This window comes from Nicotiana tomentosiformis, chromosome 3 (assembly GCF_000390325.3).
Source record: "Nicotiana tomentosiformis chromosome 3, ASM39032v3, whole genome shotgun sequence".
Classification (NCBI taxonomy): domain Eukaryota; kingdom Viridiplantae; phylum Streptophyta; class Magnoliopsida; order Solanales; family Solanaceae; genus Nicotiana; species Nicotiana tomentosiformis.
The window spans coordinates 73,785,905-73,808,768 of record NC_090814.1 but is presented as its reverse complement, the minus strand read 5'-3'; the positions used below and the strand labels follow the sequence as shown (position 1 = coordinate 73,808,768).

At 37.9% G+C, this 22,864-nt stretch overlaps 1 protein-coding gene across 1 annotated transcript; it reads right to left on the bottom strand.

Annotated features, from left to right (window-relative positions):
- Window positions 1-16,625: 16,625 nt before the first annotated feature.
- On the bottom strand, window positions 16,626-17,413 carry LOC104111284 (14 kDa proline-rich protein DC2.15-like). The gene has a single exon (XM_009620957.4). It carries the CDS (start codon window positions 17,328-17,330, stop codon window positions 16,854-16,856), a length of 477 nt encoding a protein of 158 aa, XP_009619252.1. The 5' UTR covers window positions 17,331-17,413; the 3' UTR covers window positions 16,626-16,853.
- Between the last annotated feature and the right edge of the window lie 5,451 nt (window positions 17,414-22,864).

The window sequence follows — 22,864 nt, the reverse complement described above, 5'->3', positions numbered from 1 at the left end:
TCTCCCATTGTGCAAATAATGTAGAACTAAATATCTTTCTCTTATTCTCTCACAGATGGTGAGAACGCGCTCTAATGAAGTTCCAGACCAGGGAAGAGCTACTCCCCTTGTTGTTAGAGGTCGAGACAGAGGCCGAGGGAGGACTCCAGCCCGTGGTAGGGACGAGGACGTCCCATAATCGTTCCAGTTATGCCACCAGTGGGTCCAATAGAGGATCCTATTATTGAGAAACATGGGGAAGTGCCCGTAGCCGATCCACCTCCGGTGGATTTCACGTTTGCACCGGGATTCCAAGAGGTCATGGGCCGTATGCTGCGGTTCATGGACACTATGACTGAGGCTGGTTTATTTCCGGCAGACCCAGCCACATCTCAGGCTGGTGGGGGAGCTCAGACCCCTACTGCACAGGCTCATGGGCAGACAACTGCTGTATATCAAACCCAGGGTGCACTACCTATTGGTGGAGCCTAGCCAGTGGCAGCAGCTACACCTGAGCCTAGACCAGCTACGACCGCCGAGCCGTAGAAGCTATTGGACAGATGGATTAGACTACATCCTCCTATCTTTGGGGGAGAGCGACATGAGGATCCCCAGGACTTCATTGATCGGTGCAGGGACAAACTGCACAACATGAGGATATTGGAGTCTCATGGGGTAGACTTTGCTACTTTTCAGCTGGAGGGCAGAGCCCGTAGATGGTGGAAGTCTTATATTCTTGGCAGACCAGCAGATTCTCCTCCCATGACTTGGGACAGGTTCACCCGTATTTTCCTGGACAGGTATATTCCACCCTACAAGAGGGAAGAGTTGCGGTTCTAGTTTGAGTAGCTCCAACAGGGTCAGATGTCAGTGACTGATTATGAGGTGAGGTTCTCTAAGTTATCTCGCCATGCACTTATGATACTCTCTACTGAGGCAGAGAGAGTGCAGAGGTTTGTTGCGGGTTTACATACTGGCATTCAAGCCACTATTGCCCGAGAGCAAGTTATGAGGGATAAGCGGTTTAGATATTCTGGAGAGTTCAGAGGTGCTCCGTCTGGGGGTAGAGGTCAGTTCGTGAGAGGGCAGTCGAGCAGGCCCCATATCCAGCACCACCGCCTACTCGGGGTGCACCAGTGCGACCTTATTTCAGTGCTATGCCAGAAAGTTCTTATCGCCCACTAGCTATTCAAGGTTCTTCCAGTGGGTATTCAGGTCACCAGGGCCACACTTCTAGTCAGCAGCTCATCGCACCGAGAAGTTGATAAGAGTGCGGGGATTTCAGTCACATGTAGAGATTCTGTCCCAGGCTTCGAGGTAAACCAGTGCAGCAGGGTCAGCAACCTATGATTACCGCACCAGTTGCTCCACCAACCGTTCGACCACCCAGAGGTGGAGGGCAGGTAGGTAGGGGCCGTCCTAGAGTTGGAAGCCATCTCGGTAGAGGCCAGCCAGTTGGCGCTCGAGCTCGGTTCTATGCTTTTCCGGCCAGACTAGATATAAAGGCCTCAGATACAGTGATTACAGGTAATATTTCTGTTTGCGGCAAGATGCCTCCGTATTATTTGATCCAGGATCTACGTATTCATATGTGTCATCTCTATTTACTCATTTCCGGGATGCTTCTCGTGAGTCTTTGAGTACTCCTGTTTATGTGTCCACTCCTGTGGGCGATTCTGTTGTTGTGGATCAGATCTATCGGTCATGTGTTGTTACATTCTGTGGTTATGAGACTAGAGCAGATCTTCTGCTGCTTGATATGACCGACTTCGAGATTATCCTGAGCATGGACTGGCTATCTCCATATCATGATGTCCTAAATTGTCATGCTAAGACGGTTACTTTGGCAGTGCCGGAATTTCCTAGGTTGGAGTGGAAGGGTTCGTCTGTCAGCGCATCTAATCATGTTATTTCCTTTCTAAAAGCTAGACATATGGTCGATAAGGGTTGTTTGGCTTATCTAGCCTATGTTCGGGATACTACTGCAGAGACTCCGACTATTGATTCAGTGCTTGTAGTCCGGTTCTCCGATGTATTTCCTTCAGATCTTCCAGGCATGCCACCAGATCGTGATATTGATTTTTGTATTGACTTGGCTCCAGATACCTAGCCTATATATATCCCACCGTATTGCATGGCCCCGAAAGAATTGAAGGATTTGAAAGAACATCTTGAGAAGTTTCTAGCCAAGGGGTTTGTCAGACCATGTGTATCGCCTTGGGGTGTACCGATATTATTTATGAAGAAAAAGCATGGAACTATGCGAATGTGTATTGACTATCGCCAACTGAACAAAGTCACCATTAAGAACAAGTACTCGTTGCCATAGATTGATGATCTATTTGACCGGTTGCAGGGTGCTAGGATGTTCTCTATGATCGATTTAAGGTCGGGGTACTACCAGTTGAAGATTCGGGATTCGGATGTTCCGAAGACTACTTTCCGGCGTAGATATGGTCATTATGAATTTCTGGTGATGTCTTTTGGTTTGACTAATGCCCCAGCGGCATTTATGGATCTGATGAACAGGGTATTCAGGCCATATATTGATTCGTTTGTAATTATTTTCATTGATGACATTTTGATTTACTCGCGTAGTAAGGAAGAGCACGAGCAACATATGAGAGTGGTGCTACAGAGTTTGATGCAGTTTGGGTCATTGTCGACAGGTTGACCAAGTCGACACACTTTATTTCGGTTGTGACTACGTATACTTCGAAGTGGTTGGCCCAGATTTATATATAAGAGATAGTTTGGTTGCACGGTGTGCCAATTTCCATCATATCAGATAAAGGCCCTCAATTTACTTCACATTTCTGGAGATCAGTACAGAATGAATTGGGGACCCGTGTAGAGCTCAGCACAGCCTTTCATCACATACCGACGGGCAGTCAAAGCGGACAGTTCAGATTTTGGAGGATATGCTCAGGGCATGTGTGATTGACTTTGGAGGTCAGTGGGATCATTTCTTGCCTTTGGTCGAGTTTGCTTATAACAGCAGTTACCAATCCAACATTGAGATGGATCCATTTGAGGCTTTATATGGTCGGCGATGATGTTCACCCATCGGATGGTTTGAGCTCGGTGAGGCTAAGTTATATGGTACTGATTTGGTAAATGTTGCCTTGAAAAGGTAAAGTTAATATAGGAGCAACTTCGTATAGCACAGTCAATACAAAAGAGTTACGCGGATCAGAAAGCGTATGATTTATCGTTTATGGTTGGTGAAAAAGTTCTCTTGAAGGTTTCGCCGATGAAGGGAATCGTGAGATTTGGGAAGAAGGGCAAGTTGAGCCCAAGGTTTATAGGCCCATTTGAGGTGTTGAGACGAGTTGGGGAGGTTGCTTATGAGCCTGCTTTGCCTCCCAATCTATCAGGAGTTCATCCGGTTTTCCATGTATCTATGCTCCGGAAGTATCACGCCGACCTATCGCATGTGTTAGACTTCTGCACAGTTCAGCTAGATAAGAGCTTAGGTTATGAAGAGGAGCTAGTTGCCATTGTTGATAAACAGGTTTGCCAGTTGAGGTCCAAGAAGGTTACTACGGTAAAAGTCAAGTGGAGGGGCCAACCAGTCGAGGAAGAAACTTGGGAGGCCGAGGAGGACATGTGGAGCAGATATCCACACTTATTCAGCACTCCAGGTATAATTCTAAACCAGTTCGAGGATGAACGTTTGTTTAAGAGGTGGAGAATGTAATGATCCAACCGGTCATTTTGACTTTTAGAATCTCGTTCCCCTAATAAAACTCCTCATATGCGCTTTTATTAATTTATGACTTGTGGGGATGGTCGGTTCGGGATTTTGAAGTGTTCGGGTTGAAATCGGAATACTTAGTTCTTTAATTTGGCTTAAAAAGTCCAAGTTTGACTTCGGTCAACATTTTGCAAAAACGGCCCCGGAATCGGGATTTGACGGTTCCAATAGGTTCGTATGATAATTTTGGACTTGGGCGTATGTTCGAATCGGGTTTTGGACAACCCGGGAACGTTTCAGCGCTTAATATAAAGGTTTAAGGTTCTTAAAATTTTTGGTCTGGAGTAGGTTTTGGAGTAAATGAGGTCTGTTTGGAATTTTGAGCTTGGGAATAGCTCCATATGGTGATTTAAGACTTGCACGCAAAATTTGGTGTCATTTCGAGTAGTTTAAGTATGTTTCGGCGCGTTCGGAGTAAGTTTGAAAATTTTGAAATTTCTAAGTTGAATCAATTTGGTTTGAGGTATGATTCTTAGTTTTGATGTTGTTTTATATGTTCTGAGGGTTCGAGCGAGTCCATTTTATGATTTTAAACTTGTTGGTATATTCGGGCGAGGCCACAGGGGCCTCGGGGGTTAATCGGACGAGGCTCGGATAAATTTTGGAAGTTAGAGCAGTAGCTGAAGCTCCCAGCTTCTGCTGCAACTGCACCTTCGCTTGGGCAGCTGCAGGTGCGAGCTCGCAGAAGCGAGCACCAAGCCAAAGATGCAAAAAAAGGGGAGGCTGGCACGTGTCGTAGAAGCGACATTTTAGGCGCACATGCGAGCGTGCAGAAGCGGCAAGTGCCGCAAGTGCGAAGGAATTGGCGCAGGAGCGGTCCTTGTGACGCAGATGCGGAGCTTGGACTGGTGAGGAAACTCGCACCTATGAGGCATTTTCTGCAGGTGCGAAGCCGCAGGTGTGGCTACCCCTCCGCTGGTGCGGAAAGGGCTATTGAACAGAATGTTGAAAAGGGGGCGAGGCTCAGTCCTTTTAGTCCGTTTTTCCTCCATTTTTGGGCGATTTTGGAGCTTTTTGAGAGGGGATTTCAACTAGCAACTTGAAGGTAAGTTAATTCTACATACTTTGAGTTAAATACATAGATTATAGGTACATTATAACCTGTAAATTTGTGAAAATCAAGGGTTGGAGGAAAAACTTAGATTTGTATAAAAATGACATTTTAACCACGAAAATAGTTATGCAATTGGATGGAAATTGTATATTTAAGTTCTTGAGATTATGGGTAACGATTTTCTCTGAAAATTTTCGAAATCCGGGCATGTGGGCCCGAGGTGAATTTTAGGAATTACCATTTTGGATAGGCTAATTTATTTAATAGTCTAATTTTAAATTATTGAGCATGTATTAATTATTTTATATAACTTTTGGATAGTTTTGGATTTTTCGGCACCGAATTGAGATTTTTCGCGATATTGTGATCGGAAAGTGGGCTTTGAGACAAGATAAGTCTCTTGCCTAACCTTGTAAGAGGGAATTTACCCCATAGGTGATTCACATTAATAATTATTGCTAATTGTGGGGGTTACGTATGCACGAGGTGATGATAGTCCGTGCGTAGCTACTAATTATGCTATGTCCGGGTAGTTTAGGACTCAAATCATGAATTACTTGTGATAATTGCATCTTTTATTTGATTAAATTACTGAAATTATATTGTAAATCGTTTGAGGAAATAGTAAAAAATCGAAACTTCATATACTAGAATTTTGTGTAAATTATTGAATTGTTAATAGAGATTGAACATCCTATGTGTTAATTCTATAATAACTTCTCATTCCGGAGGTTCATAAGAACATGTCCTCCTTTCTTGTGGAGCGGGCCGAACGCCTCGGCAGCATAGATGCATCTATGGATCACGCCGCACGTCTCTCGGTAGTGTACACGATACTCTGGCTCGGGTCGTACGACCTCAGCAGAAATTGTACCTAATAATAATAATTACACGATACCTTGATATTTTAATTGCAGCTTGTGAAGCTAATTTGATAAATTAGAAATTATTGAAATTTAAGGAATTGATTTATTTCTACTTGTCTAGAAAATTATTGTTGTTCACCTAAAAATCATGTTTAATTAAATAATTCTATTGTAATATTATTGACCCATAGTGAATGTCAAAGTCGACCTCTCGTCACTACTTCTTCGAGATTAGGCTTGATACTTACTGGGTACACGTTGTTTACGTACTCATGCTACGCTTGGTGTACTTTTTGTGCAGGACCCGAGACGAGTACTATCATAGGACCTATCGGAGTGCATCCACGTTATCCAGAGGCTTAGTGGTGAGCTGCCTTTCTGAGCCGTTCTGCAGCAACCAGTGCCTCTTCTTATATTTATATTCTGTCTATTTAATTTCAGACAGTATTTAAAATTTTGTATAATCTACTAGATGCTTATACACTTGTGACACCATGTCTTGGCACACACTAGTAGAATTTTTGGATTTAGTTATTTTACTTGAGTTTTAATTTATCTTATTTCTCACATTGTCTTAATTTTTTTCAAGTACTCTGAGTTTTATTACTGGGATAATTTTTAAAAAAATGAATATATATTTAAATCATTAGTTGGCTTGCCTAGCTGGGATGTGGGCCCGGGTGAATTTTCGGAATTTACCATGTATTATTCTAATTTTAAATTATTGAGCATGTATTAAATATTTTATATAACTTTTAGTTAGTTTCAGATTTTTCGGCACCGAATGGAGATTTTACGCGACATTGTGATTGGGAAGTGGGCTTTGAGACAAGGTAAGTCTCTTGCCTAACCTTGTAAGAGGGAATTTACCCCATAGGTAATTTACGTTAATAATTATTGCTAATTGTGGGGGCTACGTACGCACGAGGTAACGAGAGTCCATGCGCAGCTACTAATTATGCTATGTCCGGGCAGTTTAGGATTCAAATCATGAATTACTTATGATAATTGATCCTTTTTTTAATTAAATTACTGAAATTATATTGTAAATTGTTAGAGAAAATAGTAACAGATCGAAACTTCATATACTTGAATTTTGTGTAAATTATTGAATTGTTAATGGAGATTGAACATCCTACGTGTTAATATTATAATAACTTCTCATTCCAAAGGTTAATAAGAAAATGTCCTCCTTTCTTGTGGAGCGGGGCGAATACCTCGGCAGTATAGATGCATCTATGGATTGCGCTGCATGTCTCTCGGCAGTGTACATGACACTCTGGATCGGGCCATACGACCTCGGTAGAAATCGTGCTTAATAATAATAATTACACGATACTTTGATATTTTAAATTGCAGCTTGTGAAGCTAATTGATAAATTATAAATTATTGAATTTAATGAATTTATTATTTTTGCTTGTTAAGAAAATTATTGTTGTTCACCTAAAAATCATGTTTAATTAAATATTTCTATTGTAATATTATTGACCCATAGTGAGTGTCAAAGTCGACCTCTCGTCACTACTTCTTCGAGATTAGGCTTGATACTTACTGGGTACACGTTGTTTACGTACTCATGCTACGCTTGCTGCACTTTTTGTGCAGGGCCTGAGACAGGTACTATCAGAGGACCTACCAGAGCATACCCCAGATACCCGAGACTTAGTGGTGAGCTGCTTCTTGAGTCGTTCTGCAACCCTTGAGTTTCCTCTTGTAATTGTATTCTGTCTATTTTATTTCAGATAATATTTAAAATTTTTGTATAATTTACTAGATACTCATACACTTGTGATACCAGGTCTTGGCACACACACTGGTAGAATTTTTGAATTTAATTATTTTACTTGGGTTTTAATTTATCTTATTTTTTATTATTTTTCGTAATTTTTAAAATTTTGAAGAGTTTGATTACTCGGATAATTTTTAAAGAAATGAATATATGTTTAAATCATTAGTTGGCTTGCCTAGCTGGGATGTTGGGCGCCATCACGACCTGTAGGTGAATTTGGGTCGTGACAATACTGATACTTTAATTTATAAATGATTGATAACTACTGCATTTTTATGTAGGTTTGAACCTCATAAGCCAGTTATTGAAGGCATTGCTAGTTACATTCATAGTAAATTTGAGCTGGCTAAACCTTCTTGGAATAATTCCCACAACCTACTCGGGATATGTGGTTTGAAGAATTCAAGGTAAGGATGTTTATAATACGATTCATGTTAGAATGTTGGTGTGTAAGTTTATAGGACTGATTCAGATTTTATTTTGATATATGTTGTGTTATAAAATACTACATAAAAGATTTAGATGGCTCCCTCACTATAATGATGCTATACGATGCAATTCTGAGAAAATGGCATCTTCAAGAATGACCTAATTTTTCCAAGATGTTAGAAAGGATTTTTCTGTGAAGCCAAATTAGATGGGTGATGCAGTATTCAAGGAGATGAAGGAGCATTGGGAGTTTTCTCAATTTAAGTTAAAGTCGGAACAAAACAAAAAGAATCGCGATACAAATGCAGGTACCTCTGTTCATACATGTGGTTGTATACCACATCGTGTGATTTGGAAGAGATTGGCAATATATAGATCTTTTTTACATTTTTTTTTCTAGAAAATAGATCATATAAATGTTGGTAGAATACACGTATCCCTTTAATTACAGAAGGAAGCTACTGGAAAAGATGCTTCATTTTCAAATTTTTATTTTTGCACTCATTAAAAGGAGAAAGAGAAAAATTGGGTAAATGAGAAAGCTGAAGATGCTTATGTAAGTCTTTCTTCTACAACATATATGTATTAAAATTATTTAACTGCCATTACTCTATTAAGTTGATGTATAATTGGTTGTTTCAAGAAGAGGAGAGAATTTAATAGTCCAACAAACTTATGCACAAGCTTGCTCTATGTAATTATGCCTTACTAGGGCCTAGGTAGATCTTTAAATTAGACAATTACAAAAAACATAAAAGACAAAAAAGGAGAGAAGAAAAAGGAGTGGCCAAGTAGCCATTATTTTATTGTAGTGATAATAAACAAGAGTAATATTAATCTTTCTAAATTGGACCTACTAGCTTTATCAAATTAAAGCTTGTGATTGACAGTTTCTTATTCCTTGTTGCTTAGGAGCCTGAGGAGTATGAGAATTGTGAACCCATGCACTTTTCCTATCCACCTTGCTGCAAAGTGACAGCTATTAGACCATTCAACACATAAATCCCTTAATCATCTTTTGTAAGGTGAAAAAGTATTTTAACCTTAAGCATAATACAATAAAGCTATCAGCTATTCAGCCAGATAATTATAAGACTACAAACAGAAATAGTTCCTTAAACAACTAAATTTTCTAAATACCCAAAGGGGGCTTAACGCATGCGGCTAATGAACAGCAGGAATTGGATGTCTCAATGACGTAAGGGTTAGTATGTTATTTCTATGGATAAAATTACTAATATCTATTTCAATGCTTTTGTGCAGAATAATTTTGAAAAAAAGAAAGAAGAATTATTTGCTTCCCAAAGTGCATCTGTTGATGGAGAAACTAATTCAACTAGCGGGCTATCTCAATTAAGTAATATGGATATTTGGGTACTATTAGTTGGTGGAGAGAAAAAAAAAAGAGTTGCAGGTCTTGGCTCTTTGGGCCGATCTGTAAAAGTACCTAAGCAAACAACATCTTATGTGTCAGAAGAAATTGATGATCGGATTAGTGCCCAAGTTCATGCGTTAAATGTAGAGTTATATAATCAGTTGGAAGAGATGATGCGCCAAAACAAAAAAATGAGGAAAGAGTTAGGTGACACAAATGAGAAATTAGCAGCACTGATAAAGCATGTGGGCTGCCCGGCATCATCTTCAAATGCACAATCATCATCTTCGAAAGACAATCAAGATTCTCACAGTGATAATGATGATAACAACAACTTGGTAGATGGCTATGATCAGGATTGAGATACTTGGTAGTACTATTAAAGATTTACAATTTAGACTTTTAATTTTTTTTATTTAAGAATTATACATTATTATTTATTAATTTATAAATCATATTGTGGCTATGTATTACTGCAGATTTGTGCAGAGTTGTTTGTTTGAAAAAAATAGAGGATGAATATCATGTATATTGAATTGTGTGGAATATAATTTGAGACCAAATACTAATAAATTTTCTTTTGAAAAATGTACAAGTTACTTGTGGATTTTCATGGGGAAGTGTCTTGAAGCGGATAAATCTTTTGTTAGGAATTTACCTGCAAATATACAGTACATGGGAATTTTGTAAGGAATTCTCCTGCGAAATTATCCCATCAAATTCCCACGAAATTTCCTTTTTTCCATGAAATGTTTAGTGAATATTTTTTGTAAATTTACTTAGAGGTTTTGCTACGAAATTACATGCGAATATTTGCCCATGAAAATCACCAGGTAAACTCCTTTCTTTCACAAATGTTTACCAAAATTTACTTACGATTTTTTGGTATTTCTTGCGGAAAAAGTCCGCAAGTAACTTATATAGGAATTTAACATTCTTAGGTAATGTACCTGCGGCCAATATATCCCCAGGTGACGTACCTGGGAAATTTGAAATTCGCAAGTAATAGTTACCCACGACCTTTATTCCTGCGGATTACTGTTTACTTGCAAAATCCCCAGGTAAATATTTTACCTGCGAATTTTACATTATAATCCCTAAAAGAATCCCCATATAAATGGCACTTTTCTTGTAGTGGCAGATGATATTGTGATATTTAGTTCTGACAATAACAAGTCAGTGAGATTGATTATGCAACAAATTAGCAACTATGAAAGAGCTTCTGGGCAAAAGGTTAACGAAGACAAAAGTTTCTTTCTCACAGATCGTAAATCTAGAGCACAAAGAATTAAAAGAATGAGAAGAGCTACTGGTTTCATGGCAAAAGAATTTTTCTTTAACTATCTTGGCTGCTCCTTGTATGTGGGCAGGAAAAAACTCTCACTTTGACCCGATAGTGACAAAAGTGGCTAAAAGATTGAACGGATGGCAAGGTAGGTTGCTTACTTGTGGTGGCAGAAGGGTCCTAATTAAAAGTGTCCTCAAATCCCTTCCTATTTACACTCTCTCAGCTATGAGCCCTCCAATGGGCACCCTTAACTTGATTGAAAAATAATTGGCTAGGTTCTTTTGGGGCACTTCAGCAGAAAAAAAGAGGTATCATTGGAGTGCTTGGAGGAACTTGTGCCTTCCAAAAGATAAGGGTGGCATTGGCATTAGGTCGATGGAGGATATTAGCAATACCTTATGTAATGACCCGATCGGTCATTTTGAGCTCTAGCACGTCGTTCGCCAGTTTGAGACCATGAGCAGCTTCACTTCAGGTATTATGACTTGTACGCGTGGTCGGAATTAAAATTTCGGAAGTTCAGAGTTGATATGGAAAGAAAAATTCTCATTTCGAAAGCTTTAAGTTGGAAGAATTGACTAAGATTTAGATTTTTGAGTAAACGGCCTCGGAATCGCGATTTGAAGGTTCCAGCAGGTTCGTACGATGATTTCGGACTTGGGCGTATGTTCGGATCGGGTTTTGGATACCCCGTGAGTGTTTCGGCGCCTATCGTGGAAGTTAGCATTTTGGAAGAATTTCATAAATTTGTGTTGAAGTGCATTTCAATGTTATCGATATCCGTTTGGAATTCCGAGTCTGGGGATAGCTCCGTATAGTGATTTCGGTATTGGGTGCGTGACCGGAAGTGGATTTAGAGGTCCGTAGGTCATTTTGGGGTCATTTGGCGAAAGTTGATAGTTTGGATAATTTTGAGAAGTTTGACCGGGAGTGGACTTTTTGATATCGGGGTCGGAACTTGATTCTGAAAGTTGGAGTAGGTCCGTAATGTCAAATGTGACTTGTGTGCAAAATTTGAGATCAATCGGACGTGATTTGATAGGTTCCGGCATCAAATGTAGAAATTTAAAATTTTAAAGTTCACTAAGCTTGAAATGGGGTGCGATTCATGAATTCGACGTTGTTTGATATGATTTAAAGGCTCGACTAAGTTCGTAATGTGTTTTGGGATGTGTTGGTATAATTGGTTAAGGTCCGGAGGGTCTCGGGTGGATTCCGGGTGGTTAACAGATCGAATTTGGACTTGGAAGAAAAGATGAGGTAGCTGATATCTGGTGTGATCGCACCTGCGCGATAAGGGCCGCAGGTGCGAGGTCGCATGTGCGAGCCAGTGGTCGCAGGTACAGTTTGGGCAAAGCTGGGCAGTGACCGCAGGTGCGAAGGACTGTCCGCACCTGTAAGGTCGCAGATGCGGAGGTGCATCGCAGGTGCGAGAGTGAGAGAAGAATCCGGGAGCGCAGGTGCGAGAGTATGTCCGCACCTGCGAAGTCGCATATGCAGAAGGGAAGGCGCAGGTGCGGAGTCGAGCTAGGAAGAGGTGATGCACAGGTGCGAGGTTTTGGCCGTACCTGCGAGACCGCAGATGCGACGAATAGGCCGCAGGTGCGGAAGTCGGGGTTGGGCAGTGTCTCCTTTAAAGCGAGGGTTTGGCTCTATCTAATTTCATTTTTCGCCTATGGGAGACAATTTTGGAGCACATTGGAATGCCAACTTCATCAATCATAATGGGTTTTGGGGCGTTGTGCTTCGATTCGAGTTGTTTAAAGGGCTCGAAAGCCGGTTATGGAACTACGGAACGAGGTAAGTTTCCTTTCTAACCTTGTAAATGGGAATTAACCCCCATAGGTGAACTAAACTATTATGTGCTTCTATTTGTGGGGGTTGCATACGTACGAGGTAACGAGAGTCCGTACGTAGTTACTAGCTATGCCTACGTCCGGGTAGTTTTAAGATCAAATTATGCCTTGTTGATATTGTTATTGATTTATGTTTATGGTTTGCCTTGAGAGGGAGCGGGATTGAGTCTGCTTATTAAATATTTTGAAATGAGTTGAAATTGAAGAACTTAAGATTTAAAAGGTTTCATTTGAACTTCAAGATTTCAAAAAGAATTGAGGAATAATATAATAGCTGAAGAAATCTATATGTAACCGCGTCGAATGTATGTTTCGCGAACGGGGTAATTTTCTTAAAAAGTTACAAGCTGAAATTCCCTTATTTTTTGAAAAGAATCAATAAAGAGATATGATTTTAATATTAAATTTATATTTGACCGCGTCGCAAGTATGATCCGCGAGCGGGGTGATTCCTTAAATTTATGTTTGACCGCGTCACACGTATGATTCGCGAGCAGGGTACTTCCTACTACTCCCATGGGAGCGGGTCGTTCGCCTCGGCAGATTAAATAAATGCATCTATGGTTCGCGCCATTCGACCCTCTGGCAGTGCACAGTTTAAATATTTGTTGGATTACGACCTCGGCATGATTTGCGCATGCTTGTATTGCTTGCCTTGAAATTTATAAATAATGATATATCCTCCCTGGTCTAAGATAAATTAATAAATGATGAAATGTGAATTTGAAAACCTCTCATTAACAAAGGAATTGTTTACTTGATTCATGATTTTCTTGAGTTTACTGTCATTTTTAATAAATTTACGACTAATTATATTATTGATGGCCACAGTAAGTATCGAAGTCGACCCCTTGTCACTACTTCTTCAAGGTTAGGCGGGATACTTACTGAGCACGCGTTGATTTACGCACTCATACTACACTTGCTGCACGTTTTGTAGGTATATATATGACTAGTGGCCTTATGGGCGCAGAGGCGCGATTATTACGGGGACTTAATGGAGCTGCATCTTATGTACGACTCGCAGTCAGCAGAGTCTCCTTCAGAGTATTATATTTTCTTTCCTGTCCAAATTTATATTCCGGACAGTTATTGTATTTTATTTTAAATTTCTAGAAAATGCTCATGCACTTGTGAAATCGGGTTCTGGATAATTATGGGATGTACAGTATTGAAATTGAAAAATATTATTATTATTCTGTAGATTCATCTTTTACTAGATAAATTGAAGTAAATTTACGATTTCAAAAAGATTAAAATGAGAATTTAATTAACTATTTAGTGTTGGCTTGTCTGACAGTGGTGTCTGGTGCTATCATGACCTTTAACGGATTTTGGATCGTGACACCTTAGCCACGAAAAGATGGTGGAGATTTAAAACTCAAAACACTTTGTGGGCAACCTACCTCAGAGCTAAATATTGTATCAGATCTCATCCTGTGGCTAAAAAGTGGGTATCAGGTAACTCACCTGCTTAGAAACATATGACGCAAATTAGAGACAAGGTGGAAGAGAACCTGATTTGGAAAATTAATAAAGGTAATAGCAGTTTTTGGTGGGAAAATTGGTCAGAAAAAAGGGGCCTTAGCCAAGCTCTTCCCAAACGGCAGATTGAGTAAAACCATCAAAGTGAGGTAATTCATTCACGAAGGTAACTGGAACATGGAAAAGCTGATCAACACTCTCGATGAGCATACCGCTAGCCACATCAGTGCAAAAGAGATTGGAGATCAGAGAAAAGAAGATTATGCCATATGGGATACCTCAGCAGATGGTCAATACACAAACAAAAGTGCCTGGCATACCATAAGGAGTAGGAAACAGAAGAATGCAGCTCTACACAATATGTGGCTCAATTGCATCCCCTTCAAAATCTCTTTCTTGGCTTGGAGACTATACCTCGGTAAGCTTCCTTTCGATGAAGTTATTTCTCAATTTGGTAATCATATTTTTTCCAGATGTAGGTGTTGTCACAATCCAAAAGAAGACTCAATGCAACACGTCTTCATAGAAGGTGAAGCTTCTCAACATCTATGGAAAGATTTTGGAGCCCCCTTGGGTATCAAGCATGAAAAGCATCAAGAGGATTTTTAAAAACTGGTGGCATGCAACATCAAAGAACAACATTCACAAGTTCATACTTCGGTCAACCCCACTAGTTATATGCTGGGAAATATGGAGAAGCTGGAGCTCATATAGGTACAGAGAGTAGAAAAAATTCCTGGTTAGGACTATGGAAGTGCACATTAACTGGACCATCCACGCGGCTTTAACAATGGCATTCCCCATACTCAATTGTACTGAGACATGGCCAAGGTTATGTGAAAAAATGGAACTATGGAGGCCAACACCTATAGTGCTAGAGATTACTTGGCAGAAATCACCTCCTGGAAGGATCAAAGTGAATACAGATGGGAGTTATTTCAAGGAGATGGGAAAAGCTGGAATGGGGGAGTTGTCAGGGACGAACAAGGAAACATAATTATGGCATTCTCACTATCGGTCCAGTGTAAGACCAACAATACTGCTGAGGCCATGGCTGCTAAAATGGAAATCCAGTGGTCTGTCCACCAAGGATACAACAACATCGACTTGGAGATAGACTCACAGATCATTTACAACATGTTGATACAAGGCAACACCAAAAATCTTAAACTCAAGAATCTTATTGAAGATATTGGACATACCTTAACGCAAGCAGATATCAATATTGCTCACTGCTACAGAGAGGCAAATCAAGAGGCTCAGAATGAGACGAGTCAGGGATCCAGAATGACTTCATTGACTGATCACCGAGCAAGAAAGTTAGCCTACATGCTCGCCAAAAATGCTGCTACAAGTGGCGATAGTACTTTCTTTTATCATTTCCGTCAACTACCAGGAAATGTAAAAGGACCTTTTCAACTAGATAAGTGGCAACTACCTAGTTTTAGAACTAGATATGACAAAACTAATTTTTTTGTAAGTTGATTCATTTAGGTTGCTGAAAATGAGTGGGATGTATATAGTTGTAACCCCTCATGTTTTTTAGGAGACTCACTTTTCACTAGGAAAAAAGTGAAAAATAAAATACAATATAAAGAAGAAAATGGTAAAGAGAGAAATTTTTCTAAATAACTTAGGAACGCTCAAGACTAGTGATCAGAAAAATAAATGTGACTAAATCCCCAGAGATAATAATAGCGTGCAGTTGTAATATTTTGGAAAAATTAATTACTTCCCTAAATGTCATCTTTGTGATTGTTTTGTAGTAATTATTTGTACGTCGATTCTTCTAAAGAAATGTACAATTTTTATGGTATCAGTTGAGAAATTCTGAAACTCAAAAAAATGGAGGATGTTTGAAGCAAGCTATCTCGATTTGTCAAGTGGCTTCAAGGAGAATTTGCAAAAGTTTCAAGTTTGAACAACAATCACATCCTGCTAGCTACTTTATTTGATTGATTGAAACAACTTCAAGTTGTATGGGTTAATGAATAAATATTTCTTCGGTAGCTACATGCTACTGTACGTAATTTCTGCAATCATAGTGAATGACGACATTAAAAGGAAGTCATCGAGTTTGTTAGCGGAACTTTTTTTATTTCCCCAAAATTGTTACTCTTACCTTTTCATTATTTTATATGATAATGTTTAATTGGGTATAGACTTTAAGTATAAAATCTTTTACAACTTCTTGTTTTAAATATGCTTTTAAAGTATGTCATTAAATGTATATGGTGGCGGATGCAATATGCCACGAATGGATTCAACATATAATATTTTACACTTGGTATAAATATACATGTAAAAAACATTAGGTTCAAATTCTGAACACATAATTATAGGAGCAATGAATTCAGTGCTAATTGTAGGCATACAAAATTTATTATGTTCAAATTCAATAAAATAATTTAGACTATTTTAAATATATTAGTCTAATAAAATATTATGGACTAATATAATTAAATTAATTATATAAGTACAATATATATGAATTAAATAAATAAATATATTATCAGTAATCATTTAAACTTTTAATTGAAATAATTAATTTCCCAGTAACAAAATATATCTTTTCCTGAAGGTAAAAATATAATTTAAAAAATTGAAATAATAATTTTACAATTCAACTGGAACTGTCAAAAAATAATTGCACATTTTAATTATCACAAGAGATCTGCGGACAAATAGTTCTCATGGCCAACCATCTTAAGACCATAGACAAGTCAAACAAAATCCACAAATATGCTTATGAAACAGAAATTGATAGTAGATATATTAATAAACCTCCAAAGTACATATATAAAACAAATTGGGCTTTACGATCCTGCTATTTCATTTTGCAAGTTCGCTTATTTAGAACCGTTAGCATAACACAAGTGACAAAGTGATCATAAACAAAATTCATGCAAACGCCAAAATGACTGACATAACAAAAGCAGAATGAGGATTAATAATATTAATCGGGTACTTCGGCTTAGCAAGTGAAGCCAGTAGGAGGATTCCTTCCACAGTTGTTGAGAACAAGGCTAAGTGAGAGTGGCACATTCAGATTTATTCCCAACACATTTGCTCTTATGGCTGTGCACAAGCAAACTGCCGCCTCTAGATCCGCCAGCCCCGCGATCAAGCTGCAGCATGGCAAAGTTGGTGGAGAACCCACTATCGCACCCACCAATCCACCAACTAAATTTGCACATACCCCCAACTTCAGAGCATCTCTCGGGCACCTGCCTTGTCCATTGCCACCTCCGCCGCCATTGCCCGAACCACCTCCGTTGCCGGAGCTGCCACCATTGCCCGAGCCACCAGTGTTACCTCCATTGCCGCCACCATTACCGGTGCTAGGAGGATTATGATGACAAGAGCCACAATCAGTTCCACTGACTATGACAAAGAAAAGGAGATTCAAGGAGAGGAAAAGGGCAACTGAGGCTCTTGTTTTGGAAGCCATGATATAAGGAATCTAAGGCAGAATTTCCTCCCTACAAAAATTGTAAAGAGAAGTAATTGCAAAGATGAGATGGTATAAGTCTGGTACTAATGTAGGCTATTTATACTGCTAGGAGGATGGATAATTTACTAACAATCCCTCTTAAGCTTAGGAAGAAATATTAAAGTAGTAACGCGCGTGCGGTGCATGGTGTTGAAAAAAAGTTTGTCATTGATACCAACTCTTAACTCTTAGATGATTTACTGCTTTTGTTGTTTACAGCTCCTCTTTCACCTAGGTAACTAGGGAACCTTCTATTATAGTGTATAAATTATGGGTTCGGCCTCGGCTGACAGCTACTAGGTTTCCTCATCTCTTCTAAATTTTACTGGTCTTCGCCTTGAGCTGCATGAGGCAAAAAGTCGTCCCACATACGACGAGCGCTACCCCAGCAGAAAGGGTGCGACTTAGGTCAACTAACACAAAAAAGATACAGTTCACTCGATGATAGCCTTTGGTTCCGAACTCCTTATGGGGAACGGGCTGAGTCAATAAATTTGCTTTAAACCTTATATTTGTCGTAATAAATTTATTAGATATTTTAAATTATTTATTTAGAATCTAATAATTTAATAGGACTAAAATTTGGAATGCACAAGCTTTTGCTCATCCTCTGCAATATATATATATATATATATATATATATTGTAACTCCTATAGTTACTACGTTCATTTCTGATTTCTCTCTTCTCTATTAGTTACTTTAAGGACTGGATTTGAATGTGTTTTTCTTAAGTGCAGGGTAATGAATACTGCGTCTAGCTAATGGGAATGAACTCCTTTGATCTTCAATATTGCTCAGTTCCCTTCTTTCGTTTAGTTTTACATAAGCGTAGCTTCCGCAACCCATGTAAACCGTTCATACATTATTTTCTCGATGAAGACAAATATCTTATGCTACGAAACTTCATGTTAAACAAATCAAACATTGCAACTTGATTACGAAAGTTCATGGTAAATAAATCAAACATTGCAGCTTGATTTATTTGAAGTACTGACTAAAAAACGTTTATGCTGTGTTTGAAAAATAAAAAAGCAATAACGAGACAAATTTTGCCATTGATTTCATGTGGTCTAATGACGAATTGTCAATCTTGTTACTGAGAGAGATTTTTGGCTTATGCGTCCATTACCATCTTCGACTCTCATATCAAGTTGGGAATCTAAAGGCCATCATTAGATAAGAAATAACTTAATCATACACTAGATATTTATACTAAACCAATTAATGCAAAATATAATCTACCATATCGACTTCTAAAATTAAATTTAACATCCGTAGAATTTGTAATAACTATATAGCTTGAACATTTACGTAATATTTCATAGTCCTAGCTTCTTAGGGGGACGTTTGGTACGAGAGATAAGCTGGGATAAGATGTGAGATTAAATTTATACTGTGTTTGGTTAAAGGTATAAATTTATACCGCCAACCAAATAAGGTATAAATTCAATCTCAGACTTAATCCAGGATATCTCATCTTATCCTATCAATGTAGAATTATTTTATCACATCTCTCATATGGTATAAATTAGTCCCGGAATTATAATCCAAGGACTATAATCTCGAAATAATTTAGTCCGCGTACCGAACGATCCTACTCATATCACGTGTGCAATGAACATACATAATTGGAGGGTCATAATTATCAAACCACTTGCACATCTTCTGACTTTAAATAATCTTCCAACTTCAAGTCTCCGCCGAATAAAAATTTCACATGCCTATAATCCGACTTCAGAATATCTTAAACTTCAAATCTTCAAGCCAAGCAAAAAAGAAAATGATTTAGGTTAGAGAATAGTGTTGTCAATACCTTAATTTTGATATGACTACTAAACTAATACTCCACATGACCTGCAGGAGTACTGACCTCAATTATATTCACGCAACAACCACATCCTGTGATTTTAGGAGGCATCTAACTTCATTTCTCTGTTTCTAATTTGTCTTATATCTGTATAAGGGTAAACTTTTTACCACCCATGCTCTGATTATTGAGAATTCTGTACTATAATTGTTCAAAGGCGTGGGAAGTTTTTTAAAAAATAACACTGGTTCAAACATTCTGTAGAGATGCCTTGGATCACGGGAATTTCTGGTGGAGGCTAAAAGGTAAGCAACTAATTAGGGTACTAAATAATCTATGTTAAATATTCCTTTAACATTTTCAACACCACACAACCCATGCATTACCATAACTTGGAGTCCTCCAACTTTCCCATAAGAACAAACGTGCTGGGAATAAAGCTAATATATGTTTCATTTGTCTCATATTTTATGTGAAACATTTTTCTTTTTAGATTGCTTTAAAAGGAATGAAATATTTTTCTTTATTGAATGCGAGATGGAAAGTATCATACATGTTAATAGTCTTCCCTTTTCATTTTATATAACTCTCTCTCCTTTGTAGTCTATTTTAATAATTTTTTATATTTAAAAATAAATTAACTTACCATCTAAACTTCATGACATGATTTTATAATCACAAATATATCATAATATTTTAATATCAATTTTTTTCCTTAACTGCCAATCCAATATACGGAGTAAATGATTTGATCCTTCGCGTATCGGCCCCATAGTTCTTTGATCCCCCTTTCTCCTGACGTAAGAAAGTGACACAGACATGGCCAGCTTTTTTTAAAACTCTTTCTTCCGTATCGAGGATCATCGAAATAAGTAAGAATACTATTTCGAAGGAAAATTCTATTTACGGGGATTTCAATCGAGATACATGAACATGGCATTAGTTCATTCTCGAGTTCTTGAATGGAGTGTAGTGGAATGATAAATTTATTTCTTCGACTTAACATAAATTTATATGTGAAAAACGAAGAAAACAACAAATATAATTTTTTGATGTTTTTACTATGACTCGGGTCATCTACCGCAAGACGACAAAAAACTTAATAGCATATCCTCTAAACATGTCTACGAAAGGGGTTGAACATATTTTTGGAGAGCAAGGAACTAGCCACCGTGAAGGCCGAAGTTCATTGGATTTTATCTTTCTTCCGCCAAAATTTGTAACTTTTATGTTTCTTTGGATTATTCGTTATTTATCTATCATGTCTATGTGGAGCTAAACGTCATGTTCTAGGGTTGTGATTCTTTCATGATTATTGTTATTCGAATATTGATTTTGATTTCTTGATTTTTCGTATTTATTTATTTATTCAATCATGCGCTTAATTATTTAATTATTTGATCACCAATTAAATACTATTTACGAATCTAGGATTTAAACTCGACAGTGGAAATTCTGTATTGCACATAAGATTGGGTACTAGAGCAAGTTCTTGAACCTGGGCATCAGGGAATATATTTGCGGTTAGGATAGACATATGCTAATTATTTTTCTTGGTTATTGCACATGAATTATGAATGCATTCTTGTTGATTCTAACTCTATACACGTATATGCATTAGGTTAGCTTGAATAGGCGAATAAGAACTCGACATACCCTTTTGAGCAATATTAACCCAGTCAAAGAATAAACCAGATAAATTAAGTAGTTAATTCAAGTGAAGAATACAATAGGATTGTTAGATAGTCCATTAGGGGTCCTTATCGGGCGGATCGTTTCGCTTAACGGTTCGGCTTATCGGTTATCGAATTATAAATGTAGTAATCCGCTAGCCATCCAATAAGACAACGGGCGGAATGGTATCGAATTAGCGATTATCGGGTGGTTATCGAGACGTGTAACCCGCCTGCTGTTCCATTCAACTACATTTGTTCCTTTAATCCATAGCTTAAAAGAAGGTTTATTGGCTAAATCAAATTAAAAAAAATTGAACCCTAGTTCTTTTGGTTGCATAGCTAAGAATAAACACTTGAACTTCTGAAGTCGAATTTGGACAGAGCCAAGGGTCATCATGATAAAACTGGCATAATATATTATCTTGATCACCTTGTACTCTTTGGTAATAGGATGAAAACCAAATCCAAAGACCAATTCTTGCACTTGAAATTCTACTGTTATAGACAGCTCTTTGCAATCACTTGTAAAAGGATTGTACACATACAGTGCATTACTAAACAGAGGATCACATATACACAGTAGTCCGTGACACGAACCAATCCAATAGTATTTTATATACATAGGGGTAAAAGTGTAATATAAAAAAATTTAACGGGTTAACGGTTTATCCGATAAGAAAATTGAGTAATTCGCTTCCAAACCGTTTAGCCGTTAATTATAAAATCTCAATACGTTCACCAACCATTACCCGATAACCCGATACCAATAAGCCCATAACCCTATGTCGTTTTTATCACATTGATACATAAAAATCTGCTTTTAATTCCTTTGTTCAGAGTTTACTATTTGTTTTCCATTTAATTAATTTAGAGCCAAACACTTTTAAGTTTAATTCTTGTTTAGATAATTAGGATAGTCTAATTTAGTCAATAACTGATAACAAGTTCTCAAGGATTCGGCATCCGACTTCTAGTCACTTTATTATTTGACGGTCGCGTATACTTGCGTGTGCATTTGGCAGCAACAACCAATTCCACTTCTATTTAGTAGTTTTTGTTTTATGCGTCCGGTTTGCAGCAAATTGAGAACATTTGATTTTCCTAATTGTGATCAAAACCGCTCTATCTGTCTTGTTTTTCTTCTTTTTTTTTCATTTTCCAAGGACTGGAAACAACTTATAAGTGCCTTTTTTCTCTCTTCATTTTTGTAAGTTTCAAAATGGAGTACAAGATTAAGAAGGGTATTCATTTGGACAGATGCCTAATTTGACAAGTGATATATGACTCCTTTGCAAGTTTCCACTTGTTTGACAATTAGTGCGGGTTCGCCAATAATACTGAATGAACATTCCCCAGTTGACATGTCTGATGTATGCTGAAATCGCCATCAGTACTAAGATTGACAATTTGTTACTCAGATCAAGTACCACATGAATTCAACTCCATAATTTGTTTTATTAGTACTGTTTTTCAAATGGCATATACTTTTTATGCAGTACCGCATATAAATCAAAAGGAGAATTTTTCTAATTTATCAAGTTGTGGTGTTAGATTTATTTAGCATGAACACTTTTAGCATAAGGTTTGTCTTCATTGAGAAAATAAAGTATGAACGGTTTGAATCGGTTGCGAAAGCTGCACTTATATACGTAAAGTAAACCAAAATAAAAGAAGCGGAATAGGATTAATATTGGAGATCATTCCATTCCCACTGGAAGCCGTAATCATTAGTCTGGACTACGGACAAACAAATGTAAATAATCCAAATTCGTTATTAAAGTTACTGGATATTCAAGTCAAAAATTGTGTAAAAAAAAGAAATTAATATCTTTTGACCATACGCTCAATTGTGAAGAATGATTATGAAGATGGTGCTGATGAAGTCGTCTAGAGTACCGTTAAGAGGTAGATTCAAGATCTAAATTTTATGGGTTCAGTTTTTAAGATTTTAACATTGAACTCATTATAGTTTTAAAGTTATAAGTGCATATCTACTATTTTTTTTAAT

Coding starts and splice junctions, on each gene's coding strand:
- LOC104111284 (XM_009620957.4), bottom strand. CDS start 17,330: ATGGCTTCCAAAACAAGAGCCTCAGTTGCCCTTTTCCTCTCCTTGAAT.